We start from the raw sequence: 27,829 nt of genomic DNA on the forward strand, positions 1-27,829 counted from the left end.
TGCAAATCATCTGGGCTGCAGGATTGATCTGGCAGGGTGGAATCTTGGCCCCCTGGATTGAAAAACGCTCCCCACCCTAGAAGGAGCAGGTAGTGGAAAGTCCAGTAGACAACAGAAGACTACATGGACAAATACTCTGAACTGGTATAAAAGGCTTCCTATAGCTTTATGGGGAGGGGAAGATTTCCCCAAGCAAATTTCCCCAATTTGAATTTGTCTGCAAAACATTTATTTTATATGCTGAATTTAAATTACTTGAAAGTTATCCAATTTATGGATTGTATGCCACCACCACCCCTCCGAGGGACAAAATCCACACAAGTATGTCATTTGGCAAGTTGATTCTTGCCTCAAAATTTCAAGAGCAACTTCTGAATTTGTATGACAGTTCTGAGATTTCTGTTGCATTTTGGGCGTGTTTGCAAAACCTTGCTTCTCCCGGTTTCATCCTCCTCTTCCTCCTGCAATTCCAGGGACAAGGCTGGCAGAAAAGGGAGGTGGCTGGCCATCGCTCTCATTTCCTTCAGAAATGTGCTGTTGCTAAGGTTCAACTGAACATTTTTATTTTAAAAAATGGTAGTGAGCTTCCGCCACACGTCCTGCAACCTGCCCATTTCTGCTTACTGAGAGTGTCAGGCAGCTGTGCTCATGTTCACCAGAAACCTCTGAGCTGAACAGCGAAAGCCCAAGTGTTCAAGGTACCTCATATAACCTCTCTGTGTACAGAGGTGCTCCATCCCATGTCCTCTGATTGATTGAGGAAACTCTGAATGGGCAATAAAAGCCTTCTCCTCACTAGAGGACACTGTTCAAGATGGCTGACAGACATCCTTCTACACAGCCCAGCTTGACTCAGAAACTTGAACTGCAACAAGCCTACGTTGTCAATTGTGGTCATTTTCTGTTGTTATTGCTGGTTTTGCTCCAATTTTTTGAAGATCATGAGCCCTCCTGTTCTTAGGCTCGGCTTCTAACTCCGACAGCAAGCTCACATGGTCCTAATATCTCAGGAAGCCCTTTCCAATGGTCTAGCCATCTGGATTCTTAAAGGGAAGATCCCTTCACACCAACACTTGACAAAATAAGCAAACCTGGCCCCTGTCCAATGCATAGCACATACATTTTCCATTTTTTTTAATGTTTGTTTAGTCTGTACATCGTAAATCAAACACTTTTAAAACAATTGCTTGGTTTAAAACACAAACACGCTCCCGTCCCCCCACCCCTGACTGAGAAAAACACACGCTGTACAATTCCCAAGGGGTACAACGAGGGAGGAGGGGACGGGTTATCGGTCCAGGCCCATCAGCTGCATGGACAATGACAGGGTCCTATACATATTTTAGTACACGTTATCATAGGGACTCGTTATCATCTTGGCACCAAAAGAACTGCACTTCCTGCACTTTGTGGCCAATGGGAGAAAGGGGTAGTTAGAAAAGAAGTATTTATATATAAATGTATTTATATATCTGTATTAATATAAAAAGTCATCTGCTAACATGATCACGATGGGTTGGGTCCTATCAGTAGCACAACTCTACATTCGGAGTTTGCAACGGTTACTGGTCTGGGGATGTTTTGAGTCCAGTCTGGAGGTGTTTCGAGTCCAGTCTCAAAAATGTCCATCTCCCAGTTTGGGATGCGTGCGAGAGTGAGAGAAAACATCAGCCGCTGTCAGAAGCAAAAGAATCCATGTTCCCCAAAGAACAGGAGGGCTGATTAAGTTCTAAGATGGTTGCGTGGCATCTTAAAGAGTCAGGTCTGATGCTAGGAAAAGATAGGAGTACCTTCCCTGCCCTCTGCTTCACAAGTCCAGTACACAGCAGACAAGGCGTTGGGGGTTGATGGGGCTCTGCACGACACCAGCATCCTAGTGATGTACACCTTGGGGCTGAGCGTCCATCCAAGATTGTAAGGGGCAGAGCAGTGCATTGGGAAGGATGGCTGGCAACTTCTGATCACATACTCCAAACCAGCTGGGTCTTCAAAAAAACAACAACCCTCCATTTCCCAACCAGAATTAAAACCCAGAACCACCCATCTCTTCAACCCACTAGTCCTTAAGCACTTCCCACAGAACTCAAGCCAAAGAATGCTGCCTCCTGGGGCTCTTACTCTCAAATCTACTAGACACCCCCCTTCAACCCTTCCAGATAAACTGGGGGTCCTAGTTGGCTTCTTTTCTAGTATGTTTCCGAGGGTGCATGGTAATTTCACATTGCACCAGCTAGCAAAACCCAACCACAATGAAGGATAGAAAAGAACATTTGGACAAATCAAACAACTCTTAGAACAAAGAATGGGTGCAAACCTTATTTGCGGTAAGTATCAGCGGTCAGGTGAGCCCCTCCTAGGAAAGACTCTGTGCCTTCTCCCTGCCATTAAATATTTGGCTAGAAAAGGAGAGGCAGCTATTTTGCACGCAAATCCTTTTTATCTGTAAGAATAAGCTAAAAGGGTGTGGGGAGCAGGGGACCCCTTTTTTGCCACTTTCCAAATGTCCTGATTGTGAGTACAGAAAGGTAATTAAAGTGTGTTAAGGTTAACTAATTCCTCTTAAATGAGGTCAGAAAAGTTTTAGAACAAACTTAGGAGAGTCAGTCTACATTTTCTCATCTATAAGAAACAGGCCTCCATTCTTAAATAGTAATCAAGGCCTGGCTGAATATATCAGCATCAATTTTGTGTTTGAAACAGGCAGGTCAGTGTCGTAACCAATCCTGAAATTTGTTCCCGACATTTTAGGCCTGTAAATTGTTCTAAAAAACAACAACTCTGGAAATCCCTTATGTTTGTCTCCAAAAGCAGACAGTTAGGCTTCAATCTTATATTCGCTAACTGGGAAATAAGCCCCATTGAACTCAGTAGGGCTTATTTCTGAGTAGACGTGTATAGGACTGCACTGTTAGTGGTTTTAGAAAATAGTATGTTCTCTTAGGCCACCTGAGAGCGCCTAAAACTTATTTCTTCCGTCTGTTTTCCATCGTCCATTTAGGAAGCTACAGTTAAGCAGTTCAACAGACACATCATCTATCGGATTAGTTGTTGTGAACTCATTTTTTTTCAGGTTAAAAGGTGGATGACATAAACAAATAATGGCAGTTAGTGTGAGAACAGGTTATCAGTTCCAGGGCTACCACTTCTTTCAAAGGAAGCAATGCTCAACTAAATGTAGAAGCAGCTGACCCTACAAAGCGAGTATAGTATAAACAGGGTGTCCTGTATTCATAAATTTGGGGGTGGGGAGGGAAGAGAGAATCTAATATTAAAGTCAGCTCTACTTGCAAATTATGAAGTCAGGGAGGGGAAATTCTATATGGGAAAAAAAAACGGTTTCCATATAAGGCAGGCAGAAGTATAGCCACGACCATAGGAAGAATCCACTGAATTTCAGCTACAAGTTCAGGCCATTAAACTTTAGTATAAAGATAAAACAAGAAAAGGAACATCCAATATTAGCCACTTCTGGAGGCAGGACATTAGTCAGTAGTATTTCAGTCGGTCAGACATTAGTCTCACTGGGCCTGACTCAACAGGGACAAAAGAGTTGTCCTTGAGTCGACCCAACAAGGGAACTGTGGCGTAACGGAGGCCATCCCCCTTCTCTTCTTCACGCTCTTCGTCATGCTTCTAGCCTGTTTAAATAGTTTATTTCAACCACTAAATGCTGCAGGGCTTCCTTTAAGGAATATCCCCACCCAGTGGACTCTTGTTTCTATCATGGTTCTCTAACCTACAACCAACCCTGCAACTTTGGCAACGTCCCCCTTTCCCCTCTTGTTCCAGGCACTGGACAACCACGCGGAAATAATAATGCATCTTTGGGTCCGTATAGACTTGGGATTGCCACTCACCACGGTAGGAAACCAGGGATGTGGACATGGGGATGGTAGACCAGAAATGGCAAGGAGGCACCTTTGGCATTGCCACCTGAAAAGAAAAGTTGGCATCGTCTGACCTTGCCAGAATGGAAAAGCAAGAAGGTCTCCCCATCACAACTGTCTACTATATGTAGGCCAGCTTGGATCACAAAGGCAGCGGGGTGGAGAGGGGAATCACCTGCATGGTGTCCACTGTCCACAAGGGGGCATGCTTTTAGAACTCTTTGGTCGCACATAGTAAATGAGCTTCCCCTCCTGCCTGTCCAGATGTGCATCGTATCCTACGCCATTTACTGAAGGGCAGAAGAGGCAGAGAGAGGGCGTTGGGGAGGCACAGGGAGAAGCTGGAGAATTAGCAAGGGATTCCCGTTCCTGCTTCAGGGGTGGGAGAGGTCCATGATAAGACTGGGGATGACAATGCTACCATGGGGTATTCTACCTCCAGACTACTTAACCAGCACTTAATTTGATGTGGGGGCACGTCAAATTAAGTGCTGGTTAAGAAAGGGATGGGCACCGGCCGGGAACGCGGGTGAACCGTGGGATGTGCTGGGCAGCTGAAGAAGCATTTCAATACTGGGATGTAGAACTACCAGTTAAGTTTTCTTTCTTTTCTCTCAGCTTCATACCCAATCCTGAGGTTGGGGAGGGGAGATAATACAAACAAGGGGAACTAGCCTGTTATATGGGTGACGACCCGAGGACAGCTCATGTCCCAGGACTGCTCTATTCCTAGCTCAGGGGAAGGCATTACGCTCCGATGGCAGATAATCTACAGGCGGCTTATGAAAGAATTTTAGCATTCGGGGGCACAGAGGAAGAGGCACCAAGGACTAACTCAAGGGGGAAGGGGCCCATGCCACAGTTTTAACGGAGGCCAGCCAGTGTGCTGTTGTTCTTCCTGTCCACCTTCTGAGAGCCAATTCGAATACTAAGGAAGAGCACATAGTAGTCCACCCAGGACCGCACCACTTCAGGATGCATATGGGGGAACGACATGTCTGAATGCTCTTTCACATTCAACACTCTCTCTATGTGGAAAGCTAGCATGTCAGGGAGAAGGCTAGGCTAGAACCCTTCTTCCAGACTTGCTCGTTTTCTGTGAGCAGGGAGCTGTTGCTGTTTTTAATGTGAGAGAGCAGTAAGGTTCGTGATCCTCCCGAGGTATCATAAACTGGTTCTATACCGGAGGCAGGAAGGTAGGTAGGGAGTTCATGGTGCAGTGGCACCTTGGCCATATTGCACCATATTCGAGAACACAGTTCAAGCAGGCTTCTCTGATGTTCTATTCAGGTCCTGATTAAAACGGTCAGCAGCCACGTCCCACTAGTTCCCAAGGTCCTAAGAAGATGATAGCTAGCCTATTGTCCTTATAAATGTGAAGAAAGCAGGCAAATCCGCGACTTTCCTCAGAAAGGAAGAAGGGCCCGCCCGGCAGAGATCAGGCGGCTGCGTTCATAGAAAAGTCTGGCGCGCCCTCCTTGGAGACTGCACCACGTCCTGTCCTACCCTGTCCCCAAACGTATGAATTAGCTCTAATGTTCCATTCTAGGTAAAGGGGAATGGAAGCCCCATCTCTTCCTGAAAATGGGAAGTGAGGCGGGCGGCTGCTCCGTTTCAAGATGTAGGCTTCAAACAGAAACACTGTCATTCCACCAGCACCATTCCAGTCTTTTCTTCCCACTCACCAAGGAAAAGCAAGGAATGTCCATCCCCCTACCACTGCTTGGTAGGAAAGGGTCCCCTCACTGACAGACAGCTCCCCCAACCCATTTAAGCTAGGGAACCCAGGGTGGTCAGGACAATAGCCGTTTGTTTTGAGGACTAGAGATCCAGCAGGCTAGCCGGCAGCTGCCTCTTGCTACTTAAGCCCCTCCTGCTCTGCATCCCTAGTTCTGCATGGCTCGTCCCAACTCCCTTGCTCTTCTGAGTTGATGACTCTTCTTCCCAAATCCATCCCCCAAGTGTAGCAACTCGCTGCCGACAAGCACATCTTACCTACTATATATGGAACCCCCTGCCCTTCTGGCTCGCAACAGCCCGGAACTAGCCTCATTTCCCACCCAAGAGTACCAGCAAAAGGACGGCCCATCTATTCTGCCGCCACGCCAACCCTAGGGCTGATCCTTGTGGGCCCCCATGGCGGCGAAGCGCTCCATCTTGTGGATGTGGCGGTGCTTCTTGAGGCCGTAGGTGTTGGAGAAGGCTTCCCCGCAGGTGCTGCACTTGAAGGGCCGCCCGCCCTGGTGGGCCTGGAGGTGCTTGCTGAAATACTTCGGGTCTTTGAAGAGCTTGAGGCAGGCTCCGCATCGCAACTCGCGCTTTGCGTCGTGGGAGCGCTGGTGGCGCAGGATGGACGACAGGTAGAAGAAGCTCTTGGAGCAGCGGTCGCAGCGGTAGACCTTCTCGCCCAGGTGCACCCGCTGGTGCTCCAAGAGGTTGCTGCGGTAGCGGAAGGTCTTGCCACACGTCGGGCAGCGCTGGGGCCGGGCAACGACGTGAAGGCGCTGATGTTCGGCCAGGCTGGACGACTGGGCGAAGCGCTTGTTGCAGAGGGCGCACTTGTAGGCCCTCTCGCCAGTGTGCACCACTTTGTGTTGGCGGAGGTACCACGAGCGCAGGAACCCACGGCCGCAGACCGCGCAGCGGTACGGGCGCTCCTCGGTGTGGCAGCGCTGGTGGCGCATCAGCAGGGCGGCCTCCCAGAAGCGCTTGCCGCAGACTGGGCAGGAGAAGTGGCGCTTCTGCAGGTGGGTGCGGCGATGCAGCAGCAGGTCGTAGGCCCCCGCGAAGCTCTGCCCGCAGACGGTGCAGGCCAAGGTGCGGCGCACCAGGTGCACGTACTTGTGAGTCACGAGCCCCAGGAAATGCTTGAAGGTCTGGCCGCAGATGGAGCAGGAGAAGCGCTCCCCGCTCGGCAAGGTGGGGTGGTGGTCTTCGTAGGACGTCAGGTTGTCGCCGCCGGCCAGCCCGTTTTCCAGGGGGGCCACGGCAGCGGCCGTTTCATCCGGGGGCAGCAGCCGCTCCGGAGCCGCCTGGTGGACCAGCTTGTGCCACATGAGGTTCTCGATGAACCCAAAGCACTTCCCGCAGACGTCGCAAGGGTACGGCTTCTCAGCCACGTGGACCTCCTTGTGGCTCATGACGTGGAAGAGGTCGGGAAAGCGCTCTCCGCAGTCGGAGCAGCCGTAGGTCAGCCCCTCGGGGGGCGGAGGCAGCGAAGGCCCCATGGGCGTCAGCGAGGGCCCCATGGGGGGCAAAGAGCAAGGCAGCTGCAGCCGGTGGATCTGTTTGTGCCGGGTCAAGCTCTGCGGGTAGCCAAAAACCTTCCCGCAGATCTCACACTTGTAGGGCCTCTCCCGGGTGTGCACCACGTGGTGCTTGCTGAGGTGGAAAGATTCGCGGAAGCGCTTCCCGCACACGGCGCACTGGTGGGGCTTCTCGCCTGTGTGGATTCGTTCATGCCGCTTCAGCGTCTCCCGCCGCCCGAAGCCGCGGCCGCAGATTCCGCAGCAGAAATTCTTGCCTGCTGCTGTTCCCACCAGCAGCGGATGGGCGCCCAGGAGCCCGTACGAGGTGGGCTTGGTGTCTCCATCGGAGCTGGTAGCCTGCGGGTCTTGTGGCAGGAGATAAGCCCCCGGAGGCAAGTAGGACAAGGCACCAGTGCCATCCTTGGCCAACTGGGCTCCCTCATGCTGCAGCTGCCGATGGCGCAGCAGGTTCTGGGGGGCCACGTAGCCCTTGCCACAGATGTCGCACTTGTACTCGGGGCGCGGGGGCAAGGTGCCAGGAGGGGCGTGGGTGGCCTGGTGTTTGAGCAGATAGGAGGCATCCCGGAACTCCTTGCCGCAGACCCCACACTGCACCCGCAACAGGTCCGAGTGGGTCCGCACGTGTCGTTTCAGGCTCTCGCGGCGGTTGAAGCTCTTCTGACAGACGGAGCACGAGAAGGGCTTCTCGCCGGTATGGATGATCTGGTGCTGGTGCAGGTGGCTCGGCTTCTTGAACACTTTCCAGCAGAGGGAGCAGGTGAAAGGGCCTTCAGCTTGAGCTATGGCGGCACTGAGGGCCGCGGCAGCTGTCCCTGCAGTTGGCGGCGGCACCGCCTGAGGGTTGCCACTCTGGCTAGGAGGGTGGGCTGCTCCCTCAGCGCCCGTAGCAGCGCTCGCGTTGTTGGCGTTGGCAGCAGCCGCTGCAGCTGCGGCCGCCGCTGCAGCCGCGGCGTTGGCGGCCGCGGCGTTGGCGGCCGCTGTGGCATCCTCCGTGTCCTTGTGGCAGCGGCGGTGCCGGATGAGGCTGGAGATGTGGTTGTAGGTGCGCCCGCAGGTGGTGCACTCGTACGGCCGCTCGCCCGTGTGCACCAACATGTGTTGCACCAGGTGGGATGACTGCTTGAACGACTTCTGGCACACCCCGCACGGGAAGCGGCGGTCGATGAAGTACTTCAAGCGCCGGAAGTAGTTCTTGTCGTCCTTGCCTGCCTGGCTGTCGGCGGCGACGGCGGAAGCTGCCGGGGGCGGCGCCTGCCCGCGTTTGAGGCTGCTGAAGAGATGCTGGTGGCCGGAAAGGTCCACGATGCCCCACTGGGGAGTGTTATAGGCCGCGGCGGCAGCGGCAGCTGCTGCCGTGCTGTCAAAGAGAGGCTGGCCTGTCGCTGGCACCACTGCCGGAGTGCTGTAGGGTGGTTGCTGCTGCTGCTGCTGCTGCTGCTGCTGCGGTGGTGGTGCAGGGCCCCCTGGCTCTGCTTTCTTGACTTGAACGTTGGCGGCCGAGGCTGCCGAGGAAGAGGAGGAGGATGGGCCTTCGGCTTTGGGCTTCGAGGTACCGACGGCTGCGGAGACGCGGTCAAAGTGGGCCGGTGGGGCGGTGGTGGGTGGCTGGGTGTAGTCGTACTGCGGCTGTGGGCACGGAAGGGCGGCGACTGCTTTGGCGTGCTCGTGGTTGTAGGCCTCCATAGGTTCAAAGCGTTGGTGGTTCAGGAACTCCAGGAAGTCGAAGGGGTAGCTCTGGAAATGCACACCCTCGTCGCTTGCTGCATTGGCTTCCATCTCCGCCCGGGAGGGGGCACTGCCTAGAGAAAGGGGAGAAACAGGATTGCAATGTATTCACACACACCTCACATCTCAAGCGCATCAGCGCTCTCCACTATGCTAGCTTCGTGTTGTCGTTCCTTTAAAGGAACCACCAGTACATGCTATGCCCCCATGCATGTACTGGTGGGGGCAAATCAGGAATTTTGCTATTAAAAAAAAGAAAGATAACAATTGTTGCTATTACCGTATACAAGATTTCCCCAGTTTGCAGTCCCTGGATCAGACATAGACCCCCCCTTCCCCCTCAAGTCAATGTTTTAAGACAAAAATGAGACAGGAAGTCATTCTCCCTTTAGCCTAACCTACCTCACAGGGTCATTACATACAGAAAGAAAGGGCAGGATTGGTATATGAAGGAGCCCACCTTGGTTTCTCATCCCCTTTGGTCCTATGATTTCCTACTCGCCCTAATCTTACCTACAACCACATGTGCTTCAATAAAAGCTACATTATTCTGCATTCAAGATATTCTAATATTTTACACCCAGAAATGCTGAATTCTGCAACCCATAGCAGTTATGTAAATTAATCCCATTGCATATATTTTAATTGGCACGACGGAATTCTGTGTTGTTAGTCACAAGGAAGGAAAAGACCTATGCAGAGCTCTTTCACGGGAATTCCCACGGAGATCCTCTCTTTGGCCACTTGCATGTCTTATACTTTTTCTTACCAGGCTTCATAAGAAGCCTGGACCAGTGCAGGATCAGATCAAGCTTCACGCAGCTCCTTTCCCTACATTAGTGCAAGGACAGTAAGAGGAAGCCCAGTTCCCCACTATACTGTCAGGTAAAGCTGTCCTTAGTAATAAGGGATGTGACATGCTCTTGAGTCTCTCATATGGCTATTAACCATGGTAGCTAAAGATAGAACCTCTAAGTCCAGAGGCAGTATACCTCCAAGTCCCAGACTCTGGAGTAAAACAACGAGAGGTTGGCTATCTCCCACCTTGCCTTGCTTGCAAGCTTCTGGCTGGTTACTGTTGGAGAGTGTGTGTTGGGCTGGTCTGTTGTAGCAAGGTAACTGCTCACACTGAGAGGGGCATGTCTTTTTAATCATTTTCCAAGCCTCTTCTGGCTTTCAGGCAGGAATCTTTCCCACCCTACCTGGAGATGCCAGGGATCAAATCTGGGATCTTTTGCACCAAAGCAAACACTTCAGCGATGGCCTTTTTATTTTTGGGGTGTGTGTGTCTAAGGGGCTGCCTCACATATTAAGCTCCTCTCAACATGGAAAGCACTTCCATGTAGGAAGAAGCATGAAACTACACGTAAATCATCACACATGACAGTCACATGTGTGTTTTGTTTTGTGTACATAGACTAGGGAGCCATACCCTGCAGTATAATGATCACACCTACCTGTATTTTGCTTCATGGACACACTAGGATGCTGAATTTAGGTGACCATATGAAAAGGAGGACAGGGCTCCTGTATCTTTAACAGTGGCATAGAAAAGGGCATTTCAGCAGGTGTCATTTGTATGCATGTCGCACCTGGTGAAATTTCCTCTTCATCACAACAGTTAAAGCTGCAGGAGCTATACTAGAGTGACTAGATTTAAAAGAAGGCAGGGCACCTGCAGCTTTAACTGTGGTGATGAAGAGGAAATTTCAACAGGTTCTCCATATATACAAATGACACCTGCTGAAATTCCCTTTTCAATACAACTGTTAAAGATACAGGAGCCCTGTCCTCCTTTTCATATGGTCACCCTAACTATGGCCTTCTGGTGTGCATACACCCAACAACAAGCCTATAAGTGCAATTTTAAGATGCTGTGGTTGTTATTTTAATATTGTATTGGTTTTATATGCTCTTTTAACTAATTTTATGTATTACATTTTATTTAGTATTGTTCCCAGCCTTGATTTAGAGGGAGAGGCAGTTAATAAATATATTATTATTATCATCATCATCTGCAATGATTACATGTGGATTTCATGGTTTCTCCTACATAGAAGTTCTTGAGCAGCTAGTATGTAGCCCATTGAAGACTGACAAAAGCTTTTCTTGTGGATTCTTCAGTTTACCTTCCTAGCTGAAGTCACTTTCAACTCTTCTACACCAACCTTGTGCATACACGAGTACATGCACACCTGCCCCTCCCCACTTAATGAGGTCTTGGAAGCCCAAGCTATTACCCCAGCTTTTCATTTTGAATTTTTGTAAGCATCAGGGTGGATAAGATTCCGAAACCACAGCCCATCCCCTGACACCATGCCATGCAAGACAAAGATAAGACGCTGTACTATAGAACAGTGTTATCACTACGCACTTGCACCACCATGGTCAAACTGCCCAAGATTTAAAAGAAAAATGCCCTCATGCAGAAAACAGAATTGTGCTGGGTTATAATGCAGTAGATGAAGGCTTGTGAACCAGGTCTCTGGGACTCTCAGACAGAGGAGAAAGGTAGAATGCATTACAGCAAGGAAAGATAGAATCCAGATTCTCTGAAAGTGGGAGTAGTCTTCTATTACAACCTTTATTTAATACTAATATGTGCCAGAAGCAGTGCTGGGCACAGAAGTGACCCAATGCCTAACACTGGAGCTACATTTTAAAAACGACAGATATTAGTAATAGTATAGTGGCTTCCTGGAATAATTGAAGTCTATATTATTATGTACACTGATGGTGCTTAATAATAATAATAATAATAATAATAATAATAATAATAATAATAATAATAATAGATGGGCCCAATGAAGATGGAGGTTAGGGCCATCAATGGCAATTCCATTACATCCACTATCAGAGGCAGTATGCCTCTTTATATTGGGGGACATGAGCAGGAGGGTGCTGTTGCACTCGTGTCCTGCTTCTGCATTCCCAGAGGAATCTGGATGGCCACTGTGGGAATAGAAAGCTGGAGTAGATGGGCCTTTGTTCTGATCCCTCACGGTTCTTCTTTTGTTCTTAAGATAAGACAAAAGGTCAGGGAACAACAGAGTAGCAGGGACAAGAAAGGTAGTAATGGATGTGCCAACAAGGTTACATCATGGTGGTCTAGAAAAGGGCTGAGGGACCTTAGGGGGGTTAAGCTGGGTGGACAGGACTAGGAGGAGGCAGATGGAAGTGGGACGGAGCAGCAGGACAAGGCACCAAAGAGAGTATTATTCAGGGTGGAAGAGCTGTGAACTAGAGCCAGTATGGTGTAGTGGCTAGAGGGTTGGACTGGGAGTCAGGGGATCTGGGTTCTAGTTTCCACTCAGCCATGGAAACCCACTGGGTCACTTTGGGCCAGTCACAGACTCTCCGCCCAACTTACCTCACAGGGTGGTTGTTGTGAGGATAAAATGAAGAAGGACTATGTACGCCACCTTGGGTTCCTTGGAGGAAAAAAGGTGGGATATAAATGGAATAAATAAATGAATAAATAAATAAACTAGGGATTTTCAGCTCCTGAAAAGGGCAACAGGTTCTATCACATTAATCCAAACATACCGTGATAGGAGAGTCCCTGCTTTGCACACAGAAGGTCTCAGGTTCAATCCCCACTTTCTCCAGGTAGGGCTAGGAAAGAATCCTGCCTGAAATCCTGGGGAACGGCTGCCAGTCAGTGTTGGCAATTCTGAGCTAGATGGACTTATGGTTTGACTCAGTATAATGCAGCTTCCTATGTTCCTAATCCTTGGTTCTATCCACAAACTTAATCCCAGCCAAACTAAGAGCCAAGTAACTTGCTTCATTGCTGGTTTCTCCCGGTATGTCTGAAAAAGTCATAGATTTATCTTTCTCCCTCTCTCTCTCTCTCTGTCTCAATGTTGGAACTTTTCCATTAAACTACATACGTAGAAGGACCTTTTAAGAGGCACCATGATGCCTAGAGACACCCCCCCTTTTTTTTTTTAAAAAAAAAGTACATATTTTCAAGTTAGGAACTGCTCATTAATTCTCAACTAAGAATCAATTCAAACAGGCATAACTCTGAGGCAATGCAGTTGTGTTGCAGGGGCAGTCACCTGAGAGTTTTGTAGGTTGGGGAGGAAAGAATACTTTGATTGGCAGCACTCCTACGTGAAAACTGCACCCTCCATGAAAATTCTACATATCAGGGAGGAGACTGATGTAGTCCAGCGTGGGTAATGCTACTCAAGTATCAGTAGCCAGAGAGAGGATGGAACAAAATTTCCAACGGGCAAGGCTGAAATGCAATGTGCAGCTCCTTATCACCCCTCCTCCACCTCACTAGCAGAACAGAATAAACCAAAAAGAAATGCAAGCATAAGCATTTTTGCTCAATTCCTGCACAAGATGTAGCTCTTTGTGGAACAAAAAGGGGGGAAATGTACTGTTTGGGGGAGGGGAAGAGAGTTTTAGTATGAAATTACAACATCTTGCATTATAGAAGCAGAAGGTAGCAGTGCTGAGAACGACCTCTGCTTGACAGCGTGCAGCGCCACTGCCTGTAATACTGAGCAAGATGGACCAACTGACCAGCTGGCTGTACTCGGGCATAAAATGGGCATAAAATGGGAGCAAACAAGAAAGGGCATTTTGGATACTTTGGCTAGTCCATGAGAAAAAGACATTAAGGGTGACAGAGTTGGGGTACACAGTTTGCAGAAAAAGTCAGGAGATGGTGTAATGTGGAAATATGGACATTCCTCACACTGATAAGGAGGGCTACAAGAGAGCTATGTATCTGGGATCTGTTGTGCAGTGAGAAGGAGATAAATTGCCTTCATGAGTTGGCAGTATGTAAGATTAGAGGGGAAATGAAGACTAAAATGAGAGGAGACTAGACTGCAAGGCAACGTCTTACAGGCTGGCAGTGAGGGATACACTTCTGCTATCTTTAGGGGTGGGCAGAATGAAATGTCTGGCTGGGGAGGTTGATGTCCGTGGGATTTGAGTGATGCTTCCTTGATATAAGTTCTCTCAAACATTTGAAGAGGAAAAGGGGAAAGGTGGAAGGTCCAAGTTCAAACTCTGTTATCTCCAGGTAGGCCTGGATAGTGATACCAAGCTAGATGGACCAATGGTCCAACTTGACATGAGGCAGCTTCCTATGATCCTAGAAATTAATGAAACAGTATGAGGGAAGAGCCAATGTGGAGATGGGGGAAGGGAGGACTGAGGAGAGGGATTTGTGGGGAAATAGAGTGCCTCAGCTTTAGGGTATGATATAGGCTGGGATAGGGGGCTGGGCTGGGTTTATAAAAGAATGTGGCAAGTGTCTGCAAGTGTGAAATGGAGGGAGAGGAAGAGTAATTACTGGGCTATGGTGGAGCGGAGAACCCACAGGCTAATGGTTTGGAGTTAGTTTGGGTAAACAGTCATCTCTGCTATGGTAGAAGTCAAAATATGGGGTCATAACACAAGCTTAGTGTAGCATATATAGATTAAATTGGTGAGGGGCGGGAGAGAAGGAAAATGACCTCATCCAGGTTTCTGGCAGGGGTCAGATGTTAGGAAGTGGGATGGGGAAGAGGCAGAAGGAGTTAATCTTGTCGGCGAGAGGATATGGAGGAGGAGTATAAGGAAAACGCAGGTGGGGGGGGATGGGGGTGAAACGGTTTTGAGAGTGACCAGGGTGGGGCTATTCAAGAAAGGGAGCGGAAGTTAATAAAAATGTGTGGGGTGCGTGGGTGGGGGGCTCAGCTTCTTAAGAAGGAATGGGGGGGATCTAGGGGATAGGGTTGGCTCTAGGGTGGCACTCACCGGTGTGTGGCGCTGCCCCAGCCTCCTCCGCGCCCCAGGCAGGGGCTGGTCCTTGAGTAGCAAGATTGGTGTGGGGGGAAAGCCCCCTGGCCCTTCCTTTACCCCCAGGGTACGCGGGGGGCGCGTTTCTGGTCCCTCTGGGGTGGGGGCAGGGGGCACTGCCAGGCTGCAACTCACCCAGGCCCGGCCGGAACCGGAAGCCTCCCTCCCCAAGCAAGAGCACCGTTTCCTGCCCTCCCCTCGTACCCATCAGCCTCTGCGAATTCTGCCGCCCCCCCTCCTCCCGGCTTCGGTTCCCAGAGCCCTCTGCGCGTGCCCACTTGGCCTCCCCCTTACCCATGAATCGTTGCGCGAGCTGGTATTTCTCCTCCTCCGTCTTCCCGCTTTCTATCTTTTTCATGTTGCAATTCGATGCCATGAAAAAATAGTGCACAGTAAGGCACGTCAATGCAAGACGCGACCACGCTTGCAGAGCACTAAGCATTGCAGCTCAGCGAGGGTTGTCAGCTTGCGTGTGTTTTTCTGACAGCGCTTCTGTGCCTTTAATAGGTTGTTTGACAGGCAGAACTTCAGCAGGTAAAGCTTTTTCTTGGCATGGAGATGAAGCGATAGGAAATAATGTATTTGCTGGGTATCTGCCTGTCAGGCAACTGTTAAGGGCACAAGAATTGTTAAGGGCACAAGAATTGGGGTGAGCAATAGGAAAGAAGGTTATGTGGTGGGCTCAGGATTATGGAATTTGGGGGCTGTGTTATGGATATTAATAGGAGAAAGACTTCAGGCTCACCAAGCAAGTAGAAAATTATGGGATGCTGAGGCACTATTGGCTCTAAAGTAAATATCCTTGTGTGCCTGACGTGTGCCTTCCTAATAGTGCCACCTTCACATTCTTACTATATTAGTAACATCATTTCATGAGTAATAGCATTCCACAATGCACCACCATGGTACAACATTGTAAAGCAGTAATATACCACAGTGCACTTATGTCCCACGATGTCCCACAAAAGCAGCATAATACATGTATACCAGGAATATCAAATCGGTTACTTCTGAAATGTATCTCCCACCCTTCAATGACCAAACTGAAATGAATGGCTAATGGGACAGTTTTCATTCTGAAATACCAACTCTATCTGAATTTGATAAACATCAATTCCCCAAGTGCCTAATCGTGATGCCCACGATGTGCTGCTAAGCATAGGTTGCAAATGTGCAAAGAACAGCACAGGACCACAGAGATGTAAATTCCCTCCCCCCAAACAAAAGCACAGGTTGGGGACACAGACTTCAGTCACATATAACTGAACATTTTATTCTGTTTTATACATGTGTCCATACTCGCCACTCTGCTGCAAACTGAAAAGCAATGGGAGGGACTAACACAGGCAGGCATTTTGTCCTACTAAGTGGATTGGCATCCTGGCCCTGGTAGTGATTAAATTCTTTAGAACAAGGCAAGGATGCCATGAGCTACAATGGTCATTCCAAAGGCTTGGTAAGACCCCCCAGGGGCTCATATTTCACACACCGCACTAAACAATGTGTTGCACATTAATAATGGCCCACTAATATAATCTATTAGTCTCAAAGTGGGAAGTCACTGTCCCTTATATCATGCTAGAATTACTCCTTCAGTTGTTACCATTATCTGGGTTTAGGAGGAACAGTTAACGTTTGTGTTTAAAAAAAATCCCACTCCACTGGCAGGGAGCTTTTGAGTATATGGAAATTGACAAGGTGCCTTTAAAAGGAGGGGGGAAACATCTAATGCATGGGCTAAGAGTGTGCTTTTTCTGAAATAATATCTTTTTAAAAAATAAAATAGGAGGAAAGACACAGATTCTATATTTATATTCTCCATTTGTCATAATAAACCATGCAGATGTAATTCTGGCTGCTCCAGTGAAATTTTGGTTCCTTGTAATGGTTATGTCCAGGAAAGGACCCTGGCACCTCTCCTTTTAGAAATTAGAACACTCATTTTATTGACATTCATTCTGTATCCAGAAACCATAAACCTAAGGGGGATTTTATTTTGTTTATTTTGGGTTTTTTTTTAATAATCCCAAAATTGGGCCCTCAAGGCAGTTTATATAATTCCATAAATAATAGAGTTATAAAAACAGTAAATGTATACTAAAGCTACTGATCAGAGCCTTTAGATTGCATGCTTTTCCTTGGGTTTTAAGTGGGGCTAGATAGGACTAATGGGTCACCTCACTACTAGCTCTGGACACCTCTGTCCTTGTATTACACCTGCATGTTTTTCTCTTCATGATGGCAGCATCAATTTTTCATCCATCATTGACCAAACGCCACGGACAAAGTTTTCATATCACCCCACTTCAAACACAAGGCTATCAAAGAATAGATAGCAGCCTGAAGTGCTTCGTTCATGAACAAACTTCCCAACTATCCCCTCCAGTCTGCTCCAATAAGCATTCCAGCTGACCATTTCAAGCGGCAAATTTGCAGGGATACTGGTCCTTGTGGAGTCAGTTCCAACAATGCAAGGAACACTCTAGAGACAAAACCAAAAAAGAACCCAAATCAGGAGCTGTCGCTCAGGACGAGGTGTGGATTGGACTGGCTGGTTAACAGATATCCTGGGCCATATCACACCGGGGTGGGTGGGGGAGGGAACCAGCTGGCATAAACATAACACTTAACAGAGTACTACACTAACAGTCTCAGAATACAGCTTCCATAATTTGTTTTCCTGCTTTTTAGAGGTTCATATCCCTCTGGCTAAAAGAAAAACAGAGAGGCGATAGCATGTTTTCATTTAATCCTACTGCAGCCTTCACTACAGCCAAGGCCTTGAGGCCCTTCTTAACAAAGATTCTGCTTGTAACAACCCAACTGTGCGCTCAAGGTGGTCTCCATGGCAACAAAGATAACTTGGAGGCCTGGGCATACAAGAGCACCCTGGAGGTAGTTCAAGGCAAAAGCCTGGTTCCATTCCTCCCACTCGCTTGCAGTTTGCTGAGGGAGGGAGGAAGCCTCTTTGATGGAAAGAAAGGCAATATTACAGTGCCATGGAAATGTGCCAGTGTGGACAACATGGCTTAAATGAAACAGGGCGCCATGTTTTACAATGCTAGTCAGGATTCAGTACTGTAGCACACTATTTTCATCTCTAGTGGGGGGGCGGGGGTGTCAGCAGGGGAGTGGCTTGATGGGATATACTTTGAGGGAAATGTAAAAACGTTTGCTTGCTTATTCGCCACCAGCTGCAAAATAAGCTGTCTGCCAATGCCAGCTATAGTACTCCACCAGTGGAAAGGATAAGGGTTGATTAATTTTTCGGAGAGGGCATTTCCACACTCAGCCCCATCCCTTGCAGTTCTGTCTACAGAGAATAGAAATGGTCTAGATAACAGCACTTTCCTTTTGGAAACAAAAAAGCCCTTATGACTAACAGAGTAGGGATGGGAGATAAGTGTTTATGTAGACGCCACGTAGCCAATTTTTATCTTGTCAATCTGATGAACATAGATGCGCTCTCAAACTCACTTGGATACATTCATACAAACACAAACCCACACACTGCATTTTTTCTGTCCCATAAACAAAAGGCACACCTGCAATGATGCCTTCTAGGCTCTCTAGTTGGCAATTTAGGCTTTTGATTAAAGTAAAAAGTTGTTAGATTCCAAGGGCAATTTGAGGGTCAGGGAGAGAAGTACTTCCTACAAAAAGGTTTCAAGGATCTTCCCATAGTTCCTTGCCCCATACAGACTGTATGACCCATCCGTCCTCACATAATAGTTTGTTTAGAAAGTTGGGCGATCCTTGCACTTTTTTGCTTAATATCGTGACCTGCTGCACAGAATGAGTGCAACCAATCCTCCCCTCTCAACACAATAAAGCTTTTATAAAAGCTTTTCATTAACATCTTCTTCAGCCCACTTCAGATAAACGACTTAAACTGAATCCACGTGGCAGCTGCTCCATGAGTAGTACCTCATCGCTAGGAGTAGTACCTCACCTTGCAGATCAGACCGCCATCTTGTTTTCTCTAAGCTGATGATTCTAAGCTGCTGCAAATCTTTGGCTCAAATGTTTTGCTGTGTCATGGAGAAAACCACTGGATAGCGGCAGGTCCATGAGGAGAGCCACTGCACACAAATGGCTTGCAAGAGCAAGTCGCCACTACACAGGTTCAGTTTCAAGCCGTTTTCACACTGCTTGCTGCTTAGGTAAGGACAACCTCGGTTAGAAAAAGAACAGCAGGGAACTAACATATTCAACATGCATTCAACAAATTCAGTCTACAATGAAGTTTGTGAGAAACGAAGCAAGGGAATTTTAGCCATTTCAGATTAACTAACATGGAGTGCACCTTGTACACAGGTCATTGAATGTTTGCTGTGTACCTGTGCACCCAGGCAGATTTGAGCTCATATCAAGTGCAAGAGGAAAAAGGGATGAGAAGAACATATCCAAGTCATTATATGCAGATCGTATTTATGATCTGCTAAATATAAGCAAACTAATTAGATAAGTCTGGCTTGCAGTATATTCCGGTGTGGTCTCAATTCTGCAGATATTACCCTTCTTGGACTCTGAACAATTTCTTTTATCAAAAGCCTAACCATTTTTTAAACAGAAGTGATGGGAAAACCCAACAACCCCTTTTGCCTTCCATTTCAGCAAGACCCAACTCCAAACTCAGAATCACAATGCTGATCTCTCTCCAGCTGCAACACACGCCTGCCTCTCTCTCTCTCTCTCTCTCTCTCTCTCTCTCTCTCTCTCTCTCTCACACACACACACACACACACACACACACACACACACACACACACACACACACTCAGATAATTTGGTCTGGGAAGTAGCCTTCAAACTGAGACAAGTCTCTGTAAGCAGACACTGGCAAGGTTAAAGTTCCCCCTTTATGTCCCTCCCAATACATCTTGATTGGGCCAGGAATAAGAGTGACAACATTTCTGCATCAGCAGAGATCATGCAAAACAGCCATGTTATTTTCAAAAGCTTTGGGCTCTTAATCTGAGGATAATGCTGTGGGCCCATGCAGACCCACCACCGCCCACTTTGTAATTTGCTTGGTTTTAAAGTCAGAGAAAGAATGTAGATTAGAAGTTGACTTCTTTGTTGGTCTGACATTAAGGGGAGGATTGGACAATTATTTGCTTGGCTTGGCAAGACTAACCATTACAAATTTTGAGTATTTCCCAACTAATGGTAGTTTTATTCTACAAACATAACCCAGATTAATTGAGATGGTGCCCTCCTCCACTGCAAGGAACCCTGGGAACTGTAGTTCTGTGGAGGATCTAAGGGCTTCTAAGTGAATTTGCAGCACTCTCCCAAAACAATACATTTCCAGGCTTCCTTTGGAGAAGCCGTGATAGTTAACGCTTGCATAGCTGCTGTACTGTTGGTGCATCTGCCCTGCTCATTTTCGTCACAGTCTTGTTTCACAGCACATGTGGCACTCTGGATCAGGTGATAACTTAACACCTCAGCCCTTAGCACATTTATTTAAAAGTAATTCTGACTGATTTGAATGGAATTTACTTGTAAGTCTATGTACTTAGGACTGAGGTGTCAACCTCACCTCATCTTCAACTGCTGTGGAGACGCTTCATTTTCTTACATGCATATATCGAAATTGGATCTCAGCCTCCTCATTAGGACTTTGGCTCGCTGCCCTAACACTTATGAAGAAGCACCAAACAAAAAGTGCGCACCCATTGCCATTCCCCCCCCCCCCCCACTCCTCTTCTCCTTAAAGCTCTGGGCACAAGCATTATAAGCTATGGGGAGGGTGTATATGTGTCTCCAAACTTTAGATCACCTTTCCCAGGAAGAGCGGAGGGAAAGAAAAAAAAGAAGAGACCACTGCTCTTTTGCATATGTTGATTCATTGAAATGTATGCAAACGGAAAATGCCCCATGGCATGGAGGCTGATTTTTAAAAGGAAAGGGAAAAAGCAACTCGTAAGAGGGCAAATAATCATACAAAGGACCACCATGTTTCAACGTTTTGGTTTGGTACAATTGTGAGAGGAACACAAGTCTCCCAGCAACCATTCCTCTGGGAAACCACAAGATACTCAGAGAACAAAATTCCCAGTGTTATTTGGTCCACCCTGTTACAGAGTTTTACACATGACGACGCTCCTCCAATCCCTCCACAGCTCTGAATATCATGATGCGGTTGTTGAAAAGAAGGGACAGCCATGATTCCCAGTCCACCAATAGCATCCCCAGTCTTTGGCGATATCCATGCATTGATATTTCAAGGGCCATAACATTCTAGCAGTTTTCGGAGCAGGTCCCATCTTTAAGTCTTGTGCCCTTCCTTGAGAGAAAAAGTCTCAATGCAATTAGATAGGTTTAAGTTCCCTACAGATAATTGCAAGGCAAAGTTCGTTTTCCAGTCCTCTTCTGCCCTGGGTTTCCCCCAGCTTTTGCATATTTATGGGGGTTGGATCCCAGGTTTGTCTGTGTCCTTGATGTGTTCTGTCTCTGCTATGTGTGACATGGTTACAGGAGTGCTTCCTGTCCCACCTTCTGCTGCTTCCCCCCAGTGGCTGCCGTCCCCAACCCAGTCCTCCACTGCTTCATTGGCCCAGCCACTTCGAAGCTCCTCGGTCCCCCAGTCACCGCTTCCCGCCACCACTTCAGATTCCCAGTCCCCTGCTGTAGTCCAGCTGCCGCCACCCTCCTCAACGGAGCGCTGGTAGTAGGTCTCGCGGGCATGCTTGCGCTTGGCGTGCCGACGGAGGGTGTTGCGTTCCGTGAAGCGCAGCCGGCAAATCTGGCACTGGTAGGGCTTCTCCCCTGTGTGGACTCGCTGGTGGCGCAAGAGCTCGCCGGATTCCCGGAAGCCCTTGTGGCAGACCGGGCAGCTGAAGGGCCGTTCGCCAGTATGGATGTGCTTGTGCCGCTGAAGGTGCGAGGAGCGTTTGAAGGCCTTGCCGCACTCCCGGCACACGTACGGCTTGCTCTCCGAGTGGGTGATGCTGTGGCGCTCCAGGTCCGACTGGTACAGGAATGTCCGTAGGCAAATGGGGCAGAAGTATAGCTGCCGTGGTGGTGGGGCGGAAGCTAAGAGCTCCGGCTCAGAGGATTGCATCTGCCCAGCCAGCTCCACCTCTTGCTGCGACACCGTGTGGGGCACTCCTTCAGCATCGATCAACACCAGGGAGCCCTCGTCGGTGGCATCGCCCTCTCCAGGTTGTCCAAGATGCTTGGAATTAGGAGCTGAGGCCTGCGCATTGGACCTCCCCCCTCTGTGTCTGGTCAGTGCTGAATGCAGTTTTGGCCCCCATAGGGCAATGCTGTAGATTTCAGGGTGGGAAGGCCTGTCGTCTAGAGCCATATGGTTCTGGGGGGTGTCATTGCTGACAGGGGTCGGCATATAGTGAGCCCAAGGGACTGGGGGGGAGGTTTCTATCACCTGGTTCTCAAGCCCGATGCCGCCATGGTTTTCTGCTCTTGACCAACTACTCCCGCCTGGCACCAGTACCCGAGCCTTTGCCTGCAGCTCCGCCGGATGCCCATCACCCCTGTCGACATGCCACCTGTGAGATGGCTCCATTGGGCACCAGGAACAAGAGTGCGTTCAGCTACAAGGACATCGCTGCGGAGACGGGAGAACAGTGAGAACCACAGAGAAGTCCACCAGGAAGCATCCCCACCCCAGAAATGTATAAAAACTACGATTGTTGCATTTCAGACCATGAGAGTACATGAAAAATATTTGTTCCAGAAGGGTATAAATTCCTTGAGTTATTGAAACAAAAAGCACCTTAGAGGCCAGGGATGCAGAATTTACTTGGAAGTAACTCCTGTTGAACTCAATGGGGCGTACTTTCAAGTAAACATGCACAGGATTGGGCTGTAAATAGTGCCTTATTACACTATGAATGAACTCTAATTTCTCAGCATTTTTACTAGCTAATACTTGCTCCAAAGGGAGTTAAAATCTAAAACAAATAAATAAGAGCACACACACCTCTGAATTTCTCACTGTATGTACACTTATTTTAACTGTGCTTACAGTTATTTTAAAACATAGAGTGGATTTTTGTGTGGCTTCATTCAAGTATAGATGTGCAGTACGTGTGTATGTACATATGTATGCAATTTCAATTGGTCTTTGAGATTCTGGAATATAGCATCTTCCATTGTGGGTGCAAAATCATTTGTTCATATGTCTGCAATGTATTTGTGAGCAGAAACATATGCATTGCACGTCTGGGAATAAGAGTGCAAGCAATGTACTCATGGCATTTTCACATGAGTGCAACCTAACTAAATAAGTAAATGTGCATTATGTCCACAACAGGGTATATATTTATGGGACTCCTACCTAACATTTATAATATATATTAACTCCTTTTAACCATCCTATGATGCTCAGAAATCATGTTGGTTAAGAATGTAGCTTTTCTCCAGCTTTTGATGTGTGTTTACCGGTGGAGTGAGGATTCTAAACTGCATTAGCAGTTGTGAGAAAGGAAGCAGAGCTGGTAGTTTTTCCAAATTAATTGAGAGGAAATGCAAGCTTGGTCATGCATGTGTATGTAGTTTTGATGTTGGGACTGACTCAGAGGCAGTGGTGGAAGAAAGGAGAATGTAATCATGTTGTGTGTATGCCTCTGACTTGTGTGCACATTGCATTCCTGCAACATTTATCACACTTTTGTAAGTAGAACAGAATGGTTTATGGAGGTTAAGTAGGGGCGATTAGGACATCGAATATGTACCCTAAAAATAATTCTCAAAAAGTGATAATTCCCAGGGTTCTTTGGAGGTTGCCATTGATTTCTAAGATACAGTGGATGTCAGTTGCAGAAACTCACTTGCTTATCCGTTGGGAATTATCTCTTGCCATTACTTAGAGGTAGATCTGAATCTACCTAGAGACAAATATAGTAGGTACCTCTTGGTAGAACAACCAAGGACTAAAATATAGGGCTTAGATTTGGACTCTGTTCTGCTCTGGAGCTCATTTTCAAATAGCCCTAGAAAATGCCAAACAGAATATTTAATAAATGTTTACTATTACCCAGCCCCTCCAAGTATCCTCTCCAGATGCTGCTATTTCAGTTCTACTGAAATTTGCTGAAGTACAGAATAGGACCAACTAAAGCTACTATTACATTTTACATAAATTTGAAATTTGGTACTATGTCAGAGGTTTACGTGTGAATTTTGAACATTTTCAAATTTTACTGTTGAATCTTGACTTTAAGAAATTCTTTAAAAACCATTAACCTTAGTTAATTCATTTTAATGCAATCATGCTATAAAATCAAATTGCCAAATCCATCTCTTTGGCACTTTTCTAAACAAGCAAGCAAACCAACAAATGCTAAAGTCCAAGAGCATCCAGTACTGGAAATGTTGAAGGAAATGAACAGAGGATACATTAAAAATGCTGGAGGTAATTTTAATTAGGAAAAGAAATCCTCTCCAACCCCCTGCCAGCCTCATCAAATTCATTTTAGTCCCACAATCGTTCAATCTCAACAGGTTTTTTAACACTGGAAATCCATGCACAACCTCCAGCTAAATTCATGTGATCCAGTCCCTGTCACAGCGACAGCAGAATAACCAGCTTCATGTGAACCAAGACTTTGGCAATGTTGGACTACTAAATTTTCCAGAATCTAGCGACAGATTCTAGAACGATCGTGAGTGCCCCTCTTTCATGTGTTTAGTTTGGGACCGGTTTTGATCTATAACAGAGAGAGAAAAGCACCTCTGGGCATGTGCAGAGTGCCCTGCCCTCACCACTTGGAGCATCAAGCCAGCCCTGAAGCACTTGCGATTCAAAGACAAGACAGACGGGGGTTTGTTTTTGTTGTGTTTAAAAAAAAAAAAGACTGGAGGGAGGGGTTTCTAGGCAGCTTAGATTCCTTTTATCTTTTGAAAGGGGGGGGGGATGCACTAGTAAAATGTGTATCTTTTAAAAGAAATTATTACCCAGCTCTATCCATTATTCCTTAAATGCAAACAGTCAGAGAATACATAGCAATGCAATCGTCTCTCATTCATCTCACATATCCAGGGCTACTGTCCCCTTCCTCCTTGAGCCCCCAGCCTGCAAATAAGCACCCGAAGCCTTAAGCTCCCCCCCCCCACCGCCCCATTTCTGCTCCAGGCTATACTGAAAGCGGGAGGGGGGATGCTACCCACCCAATCCAGGAGACATAGGCGGCAGCAGCTATTACCTGTTTTGCATTGTGATCTGCGGCAGCTGAGGGTTTCAATGGGCCGGCAGTGGGTGGGGAGGAGATGAGCGTCCGGTGGGAAACCTCTCACCGCCCGGCCGCTGCAGAACAAAAGAGCCTGGTTGGTCTTAGCTGGGCATCCGGGAGGCGCACGGACCCAGCAGATGGACCCAGCGGAGAGGGCGATTCCTCCGTTGCGAGGCGGCTGCCGGGTCCTAGAGCCGACCGAGACGTGGAAATAAGCATCAGGGCGAGCAATCCAGGGGTTGCCAGGTTTGCGCTCAGAGGGGCGTCGGCGCCGTGTACCTTTAAGAGTGGCATAGAATGGACATTCCACACACCCCTCCCATCCGACGTGGCTTTTCCTATCACAGCGCCGAAGAGAAGGGAGAAACAGGGTCTGGTAGAATTTTCTCTTCCATGCAACTCTTCAAAGCAACCGCGATTAGGATTGTATGCAGATGTGTGAATGCATTTGCGCGTTTCTCTTTGGAAGAGTGGGGCGAAATCAGCTCTTTTCACTATTCTGTCCTTTGTTTGACGGTCTTTATTGCATCTGATGGACCATGAGAGCTTAGTTATGCCACAATTATTCTGCTAGCCTTTAAGGTCCCACAGGACTCTTGCGGTAATTCAAGGGGTATTCTCCTCGTCATTGATCGGGCAAACCAGGCCACCACTGGCTACCACGTATGATTATTATTGATATTAAGAGAAGCTCACCCTTTTCAGGCTGGGAAAAACTTTGCCTGTTGTATTTCTACCTCTTAGGCAGTTGTTACATGCATAAATCTATATCTGCAAAAAATAACAATAAATGCTAATCTCAGCCTTATTTATTTTATTTGATGTAAATAATAATAATAACACCAGCTATTCACATTATTAATTATCAATAGTAATAATAGATTAGGGTGACCATATGAAAAGGAAGACAGGGCTCCTGCATCTTTAACAGTTGAACAGAAAAGGGAATTTCAGCAGGTGTCATTTGTATGCATGCAGCCCTTGGTGAAATTCACTCTTCTTCACAACAGTTAAAGCTGCAGGAGTCCTGTCCCCCTTTCCATATGGTCACTCTCTAATAGATACTGTAATGACAATAATGCAGCTATATTTGGGATGGGATAGGACCTGTATGGAGCAGGTGCTGAGAAAGTTTGCAAGATTAAATTGGGACCCTTTGGGTAGGGCTGTGTTGTTTTTCTCTCTGTGTAGCCTGTTTTACAGTGCAATCCTGAACAGCAGCAATGCAGAAACTCAGGCCCACGGGCCACATCTAGTCTCAGTCTGGTCCTCTGGGGCTCCCCAGATGGCCACACCCTTTCTCTTGGCCTCGCCCCCTTCCCTCCATCATTTGACACAGGGGTTGGGCCAGCAGATGTTTTGGCCTACAACTCCCATCAGACCTAGTTAGTAGAGCCAATGGTAAGGGATGATGGGAATTGTAGGTCAAAACATCTGCAGGGCCACAAGTTCCTCGCCCTTGGGGTTTTCTAGCTTCTGTGTGTTCTCACGCCCCATTCTGAAACGTTGAAATGCCTCTCCTAAAGCTTAGTTAAGCTTAGTTATTGGCAGTAAGAGCTTTAAGGTACAATAGGCTGGTATTTTGGCCCTGCCTCCATTACCTTCAGTGCCACCCACCACTCTGGTGCCTGAGGGTTTCTCCAAAATGGTTGACTCAGAAGAAAGTCCCACAGAGACTTACACCCAAGTAAGCGTACATGGGATTGCAGCCTTAAGTCACTTGAGAGACAGAGAGGGCCTGTGCAGACAACTCACTAAGTAATGGTTAGACTGCTAATCCTTTTGCCGCAAGTGGTTAATGTAACGGATGTCAGGGTCCACCTGACGTCCCTGCAAGGTAGGCTCCTGGACCAAACGTCCTAGACTCCCAGGCAACCCACCTCCCTAGCCCTGTCCACAACAGGAATGAGCCAGATGTTCCAAGAATAAAGCACAAACACACATTAGGGACCAAAGCAAGTTTATTAATACCACTAAGACTAACATGTAAGGCCTTGGTCAGTAAAAGCTAAGTGAAGGGGGAAAGGGAAGGTTGGGGAAGGGAGTGGGGAAAAAGGAGTGAGAGACAAAGCTGAGGGAAGGAAGCTAGCAATTACCCCAATAAAACCATCAGTCATTCCACCACCCAGCCGCAGCGGAGGCTGACCTTGTCCATAATACCCCAACACTTAAAACATAAGGATGATCAGGGGTCTGGAAACAAAGCTCTATGAAGAGAGACTGAAAGAACTGGGCATGTTTAGCCTGGAGAAGAGAAGATGGAGGGGAGACATGATAGCACTCTTCAAATACTTCAAAGGTTGTCACACAGAGGAGGGCCAGGATCTCTTCTCGATCCTCCCAGAGTACAGGACACGGAATAACGGGCTCAAGTTAAAGGAAGCCAGATTCCAGCTGGACATCAGGAAAAACTTCCTGACTGTTAGAGCAGTGCGACAATGGAATCAGTTACCTAGGGAGGTTGTCGGCTCTCCCACACTAGAGGCCTTCAAGAGGCAGCTGGACAAGCATCTGTCGGGGATGCTTTAGGGTGGATTCCTGCATTGAGCAGGGGGTTGGACTCGATGGCCTTGTAGGCCCCTTCCAACTCTGCTATTCTATGATTCTATAAAAAAACCCTAACTAACTCCAAGCAGTCCCCCCGACACGCGTGTCCTCCAGCACTAAACACTTTTATCCCTTTTCGGCCACTTGGCCCCATGATCCACACCAACCAACCGATGCCCTTCCTGGGCTTCTGGCGACCCCTCCCAACAGGAGTGAGACCCACATTCTTTCCTACAGCTGAATCTTGACTTCTAAGCACTTCTGATAATCCCCAGGTGCTACAGGGGGAGTTGGAACTGCCAGGCAAAGATGACCTTGGCAGGCGTGCCCAGCTCCTTCCCTCCCACTCGAGCCTGGGACAGCGAAGCTCAGATCACAGTAATGTACA

At 47.8% G+C, this 27,829-nt stretch overlaps 2 protein-coding genes across 2 annotated transcripts; both read right to left on the minus strand.

Moving 5' to 3' along the window:
* Nucleotides 1-1,117: 1,117 nt before the first annotated feature.
* On the minus strand, nt 1,118-14,838 carry ZNF865 (zinc finger protein 865). The gene is made up of 2 exons (XM_063138814.1): nt 14,648-14,838; nt 1,118-8,955 (listed from the first exon to the last, which is right to left on the minus strand). The coding sequence occupies exon 2, from the start codon at nt 8,930-8,932 to the stop codon at nt 5,999-6,001; it is 2,934 nt and encodes a 977-aa protein (XP_062994884.1). The 5' UTR covers nt 8,933-8,955; nt 14,648-14,838; the 3' UTR covers nt 1,118-5,998.
* A 5,816-nt stretch (nt 14,839-20,654) lies between these two features.
* On the minus strand, nt 20,655-24,998 carry LOC134406286 (zinc finger protein 524-like). Its single transcript, XM_063137634.1, has 2 exons — nt 24,868-24,998; nt 20,655-22,268 (listed from the first exon to the last, which is right to left on the minus strand). Exon 2 carries the CDS (start codon nt 22,224-22,226, stop codon nt 21,102-21,104), a length of 1,125 nt encoding a protein of 374 aa, XP_062993704.1. The 5' UTR covers nt 22,227-22,268; nt 24,868-24,998; the 3' UTR covers nt 20,655-21,101.
* Between the last annotated feature and the right edge of the window lie 2,831 nt (nt 24,999-27,829).

This window comes from Elgaria multicarinata, chromosome 11 (assembly GCF_023053635.1).
Source record: "Elgaria multicarinata webbii isolate HBS135686 ecotype San Diego chromosome 11, rElgMul1.1.pri, whole genome shotgun sequence".
NCBI classification, from domain to species: domain Eukaryota; kingdom Metazoa; phylum Chordata; class Lepidosauria; order Squamata; family Anguidae; genus Elgaria; species Elgaria multicarinata.

Excerpts from the sequence above, each read along its gene's own strand:
- ZNF865 (XM_063138814.1), bottom strand. The coding sequence starts at position 8,932 with ATGGAAGCCAATGCAGCAAGCGACGAGGGTGTGCATTTCCAGAGCTAC.
- LOC134406286 (XM_063137634.1), bottom strand. The coding sequence starts at position 22,226 with ATGGAGCCATCTCACAGGTGGCATGTCGACAGGGGTGATGGGCATCCG.